The sequence below is a fragment of the Hyaena hyaena genome, unplaced genomic scaffold (genome assembly GCF_003009895.1).
Source record: "Hyaena hyaena isolate Hyena2069 unplaced genomic scaffold, ASM300989v1 scaffold_19, whole genome shotgun sequence".
Classification (NCBI taxonomy): domain Eukaryota; kingdom Metazoa; phylum Chordata; class Mammalia; order Carnivora; family Hyaenidae; genus Hyaena; species Hyaena hyaena.
Window position 1 is genome coordinate 3,961,676 of NW_024080651.1, and position 6,000 is coordinate 3,967,675.

Below are 6,000 nucleotides of genomic sequence, written 5' to 3' on the forward strand. Positions count from 1 at the left end.
GCCTGGGATGCTGAGATGGGGAAAGCCCCACTGCCTTCCTGGAATGGACAGCACCCTATTGTGGGATAAGAGGGGACTTGGGTGGTGCTGAGATACAACATTTTTTAATTTTCATAATTATATATTTATGTTCCTGTGTAGGTGAGAGAATAAGAAACAAAGCAAAAAGTGATTTTGCAGATATTGCTTAGGACAAAAGCTAGGTGTAAGAAGTAGGGAGATTTAAAGAAAAATACCAGGGGCGCCTGGGTGGCTCAGTCAGTTAAGTGTCCAACTTCGGCTCAGGTCATGATATCATGGATTGTGGGTTCGAGCCCTGTGTCAGGCTCTGTGCTGACAGCTCAGAGCCTGGAGCCTGCTTCGGATTCTGTGTCTCCCTCCCCCTCTCTCTCTCTGCCCCTCCCCTGCTCATGCTCTGTCTCTCTCTCTCAGAAATAAACATTAAAACAATTTTTTTAAAGAAAAATATCAAGAAAATAATTATTGCCATAGTATACCAGGAGGATAAAAGCTATGAGGGTGTCCTCAAGTGGCTAAGGTTTGCAAAACACTGATTTGGTTTAACAGATTCATTTTACAGATGGGGAGGCTGCCGTCCACAGGAGGTCAGCCCAAGATCACCTAGGAGGTCAGACTCCTCTTGCTCAGAGCTGTTCAAACTTTACTGTACCAATTACCTCCAGTTCTTGTTAAAGTGTAGATTCTGATTCAGCAGCCGGGGGTGGGGGTTGAGATTTGGCATTTTTAACAAGTTTCCAGGAGATACTGATACTGTCATTCAGCACCACACTTTCAAGACTAAGGCTCCCGCCAACTGCTTTAGGAGATGCATTTTCCCCCACACCAGCTGGTAAGTGTGGATGCTTAAGCTCCTCAAGGAGAGGGGGACAGGCTTCTGTTCATTCTGTGTCCCCCAGCCAGCCACCCACTGCAGTCCCTGGCACACAATCAACACCTGCTGACATCAGGTGGTTTTTAGGGATCCCCAAAAGGTAGCAAACATGGAGAAGAAAAAACTTGCTCAAAAAATATGCACTTCCTCTGTGCCAGTCTGGATGAAGCACTTCCCAGAAATTAGTTCCTAGAATATTTCATCCGGTCCTCTGAGGGAGGTACTATCACCATCACCATCTTACAGATGAGCCCTCAGTGTGGTGAAGAACCATGCCCGAGGTCACTGTGCATTGGGACCACCTGTGTTTTCGTCCCCTAGAGCACTCACCTAGACCCACTGCCTAAATCACATGGAGCGTGCCACCAAGATTGAAACGTACTCACTATCTTAAAAGTAAACTTCCCAGCTCTAGAGGCAATCAACTGAGGCTTGATCTCCTTGCAGAGGGGATCCCATCCTCAGACTGGGCTCTTGGCAGATGACCTCCAAGGGCTAGGCTGATGCCCCAGGGGAAGCGCTCACCTGTATAGTAGACATTTTGGTCCCAGCCCCTCTTCCTCCAGGCAGCATTTCGAGTCTCCTCCCGAGACTGTAGGTCCTTATAGGCTGTAGGAAAAGCACTGGCTCATTCCGTGGGCACAGGGGATCTGATTCTATACCTAGCACAGGGCCCTCCTCCCATTGCCCCAAACCCTGTCCTGCTGTCTCTCCCCAAAGCCTCCGACTGTTACCACACACTGTCTGCTTTGACGATCTCACCCAATTGTACTTTTGTTGACAACATCCACCTTTCTATTTCTAGCTCAGAACTCTCCCTCAGGCTCCAGATCTATGTATCCGGTGCCCATTTGTGTCTCTACTTGGATGTGACAGCATCTCAAAAGCAACATTTCCGAGGGTCAAAATTCCACTCCTGACTCCCTCAACCTGCCCTTCCTAGGGTGTCAGTAAGGGACACACAGCTGAAGCAGGAATCGGAGTTCTCTCCCTGCCTCGTCCCACACAGACAATTCCACAAACCCCACTGGCCTCACCACCAGACTAACGAATCTGTGGCCTTTTCAGTATCCTCGCTACCAGCATATTAGGCCACCATCCTGAACTAGTATAACCATCTCCTGATGCACCATGTCCTCTCTTGCTCCCCTACAAAGCAGTCTCCAGCAAAGCACACGGCAACCAGAATGGTCATAGTAAAATATAAGTCAGGTCATGTCATGTGCTTAAATGCTGCAGCAGTCTCCCACTGCATGTAGAATAAATCCCAACTTGTCCCCACAGCCTGCAAGGCCCAGCCTGATCTGGTCTGTCCCTATCTCCTCACACTCATTACTATCTCCACACTACTCTCCTCTATACTCTTCAAAACCCTGAAGGCCTGGGGCGCCTGGATGGCTCAGTCAGTTAAGCATCTGACTTCGGCTCAGGTCATGATCTCACAGTTAGTGGGTTCAAGCCCCATGTCGGGCTTTGTGCTTACAGCTAGCTCAGAGCCTGGAGCCTGTCTTCGGATTCTGTGTCTCCCTCTCTCTCTGACCCTCCCCTACTCATGCTGTCTCTATCTCTCTCTCAAAAATAAATAAAACACTAAAAAAATTTAAAAAATTAAAAAACAAACACAACAAAACCCTGAAGGCTTTTTCCCCACCACAGGGCCCTTGCACGTGTTGGTGCCCCTTCTTAGAATGCCTTTCCCTGGCAATTCATAAGCTGGCTCCTTCTCATTCTTTAGCTGAGCTAACATTTCACCTCCTCAGAGACCTTCTTTGTCTATCCAAGCCATTCCTGTGTGTTTCTTCATTTTCCCCTGCATTTTTATTATTTGCAATACTCTGAAATGATGTTTCTGTGTTAGTTTGTGTCTGAGGTGATGTCCCCCTCTGCTGAAACATAAGCTCAAAAAGGGCACCAACGTATCTGCATTGTCCATATGGAGTGACAACGGAGAAAGGGAACTAGCAGAGGGTCCCTGGAGGGTCCCCAGCCTACCCCAGAGATGGTGCACAACGTAGAGTTCTCCTATCTGCGAGAAGAAGCCTCCCACTGCCTCCTGGTTCTCTTGCCGGTACTTGATGGCCCGAGCCCTGGGGACAGCAGAAGAGTGTGGAGCAGGGGCCAAGGAGAGTGCAAAGGGCCCTCTGAGGTGTCCCCAGGCTGATTTCTCAGCCACACCTCAAGGGAGGAGCCTGAGGATGGGACCTCCAATTCTCAGAGATGATCGGGGAAGGGGGTGACAGAGGTACAGCTGTGGGCTGGATATTCTGCTAGGGGAGGGCTCATATCCTGGTTGGATCCTTCTGGATCCACGAGGAGCAGAGGATGCCAGGCTCCCTGTCATATGGCCGTGGGAAAGGTGGCATGTCAGGGAACTAGGCAGGATAGGTAGGCAGGGTCCCCCCAACCCCAGGTACTGCCACTCACCAGTTGTTCCCCCACTCGATCATGGTTCCTGGCTGAAAGAGAACCAGGGGGAAGAATGGAAATGAGCCCCATCTCAGATCCCAAAGGTCACAGCTGGGTGGAGAGGGAAAACTGTCATGTCTCCCCAGCCCCAGGGGCCACTTGGCCTCATTCAGGGGCCCTGACTTGTACCTGGGTGTGCATGTGTGCACATATGTGTACACACCTCTATTCTGAACCCACAGGGAGGGGGAGGCCAGAAGCCCCAGTCTGGGTGCCGGGGGACAGGACCCACCCACGTGGATGTATCTGTAAAGCACCACCACAGCAGGGAAGGTGAGAGGCAGGCAGGGATCTGGTTGGGAGGAGGCACCTTGAGCTTGTATGTCCTCAGCTCATAGATGTTGGGGCCTGCTCTGGGCTGTGGCTCGTTCCAGAAGCTGAACTCAAGGAGCATCTGGTTTCTCCTGGACAGCAGCATCTGGCTCCGCTCCTTTCGGAACTCCAGGTACTCCTGTGGGTGTGGCAGTCTGGGCATGGCGGCCAGGAAGAGCCCCCCCACCCCAGCGGTGTATCTCACGGGGTAGCAGTAGCAGCCCCCAGCACAGGGCTGAGCCAGAACCCATATTTAGAGAGGTTTGTGGAGCAGATGCCAACATACCTTGTTGTTTTTGAGCTTGTTCATGCAGTCCATGAGGGCTGGGTAGCCGCCTGAGAATCGCCACAGGTGTACTGTTGGAGGGTGAGAACGGGAGGTACAGGTCAGGGGGCTGCTTACCGTAAGGCTGGCTAAGTGTGTATGAAATGGGGCAGTCTCCAGCAGGGTTCCCTTAGCATCAAGACTCTCTGAGTTCCCTTTGTCTTGGTAAGGGACAGCGCTAGATAAACCAGACACAAGCCCAGGAGGCCTAACAGGTCTGCCAGGTGGCCTTTGACACCTCTAGCCCTCAATGTCCTCATTTTGAAAATGTGAATAATGTTTCCACCCAACCTCCCTTAAATAGCACAAGAGGATCAGATGTGTCCTTGTGCCCAAGGTGCAACAGCACACCAGGCCTGTGAGCAACAGGCTGGACACAAAGAGAGAGTAGGCCTGATGGGCTGAGATGGAACATTCTTAGACAGTGAATTAAGAAAGAAAGAAACGAAAGAACAGAACAGCATGTACAGTATGCTAGCACATGTGTTCAGGGGTGGGGAGACATATCCAGAGGTGCTGGTTTATGTAGCATCTCTCAATGGAGAACCAAGAGATCAGGACAGTAGATGTCCCTGGGGCAGAGAACTGAGGCCTGGGGATTGTGGGGAGGAGGAAGGCCTGCTTTTCACTGAAAATTCTTTGTACTGTTTGAATTCTTCTATCATAGCTCCTGTGCTGGGTCAAAGAGTGTCCCTTCCCCCTATGTTCGTGCCTACCCTGAACCTCAGAATAGGATGTTATTTGGAAATAGGGTCTTTGAAGATGTAATCAAGCTAAGAAGCCATCAAGCTAAGATGCCGGCATACTCGTGGGCCCTAAATTCAAAGACTGGTGTCCTCATATGAAGAGGAAGACTTGGGCACAGACACAAAGAGGGCACCATGTGAAGACAGAGGTACACAGGGAGAATGTTATGTGATAACGGAGGCAGAGACTGGAGGAGTGATGCATCTACAAACCAAGGAAAGCCAAGGATTTCCAGCAAAAACCAGAAGCTGGAAAAGGCAAGAAAAGCCTTTAGAGAGAGAGTGTGGCTCTGCCAACACCTAGACCTCTGGGCTCCAGAACTTGAGAGAAAAATTTCTGTTGTCTTAACCCACCTAGTAGTTGGCACTTAGTTATGACAGACGTAGGAAACGACTACACTTTCCTAATAAAGGCAGAAGAGGAAAGAAAGGAAACATTCTTGTCACCCTTGGGAGCATGGCTGAGGCTGAGGGAGGAACGTCTCCAAGGGGAGACTAGACCTGAGGGCAGTTGGCTGACCAGCAGTTTGGAAGCTAAAACTTTTGTTCCCTCCTGTCCCTAGCCTGTCCCTTTCCTGCCTTCTGACTCCATCTGTACCATCTGCAAAATGGTCTGACCCGAGACTTTAAAGGCCTCTTTCCCAAGGGAAACAGCAAAAATACTGTATGGATGGAAGTCTACCAAGCCCAGGAATGCTGACCAGTACAAGAGGGATAAAGATCATATTGGGGACCATCTGGGAAAAGTTCCAGGAAAGGAATCCTAGGCCCATGAGTAGAAAGTTTTCTAACAATATTGACAGGACCCTCCTACACTGTTGGTGGGAATGTAAACTGGTACAGCCCCTCTGGAATACAGTGTGGAGGTTCCTCAGGAAACTAACAATAGAACTCCCCTATGACCCAGCAATAGCACTGCTAGGAATTTACCCAAGGGATACAGGAGTGCCGATGCATAGGGGCACGTGTACCGCAATGTTCATAGCAGCACTCTCCACAATAGCTAAAACATGGAAAGAGCCTAAGTGTCCATCAACAGATGAATGGATCAAGAAGATGTGGTTTATCTATACGATGGGATACTACATGGCAATGAGAAAGAATGAAATCTGGCCATGTGTAGCAACATGGATGGACCTTGAGGGTGTTATGCTGAGGGAAACAAGTCAGGCAGAGAGGGACAAATACCGTATGTTTGCACGTATAGGAGGATTAGGAGGAACTTAACGGAGGACTGTGGGGGAGAAGAAGGGGGGAAA

General features: G+C 50.0%; 1 protein-coding gene across 2 annotated transcripts in view; it reads right to left on the reverse strand.

The window, feature by feature from the left end:
- NIPSNAP1 (nipsnap homolog 1) overlaps nt 1-6,000 on the reverse strand; it is a 34,873-nt gene that overhangs the window by 18,140 nt on the left and 10,733 nt on the right. For both annotated transcript variants that reach the window (XR_005527278.1, XM_039225638.1), the window contains exons 5-9: nt 3,957-4,027; nt 3,669-3,809; nt 3,317-3,348; nt 2,885-2,979; nt 1,418-1,501 (exon numbers count right to left, since the gene is read on the reverse strand). Coding sequence is in view for 1 of the 2 variants with exons in the window: in XM_039225638.1 (XP_039081569.1) it covers nt 1,418-1,501; nt 2,885-2,979; nt 3,317-3,348; nt 3,669-3,809; nt 3,957-4,027 (423 nt within the window). In the remaining variant the exon portion in view is untranslated. The remainder of the gene's footprint in view (nt 1-1,417; nt 1,502-2,884; nt 2,980-3,316; nt 3,349-3,668; nt 3,810-3,956; nt 4,028-6,000) is intronic.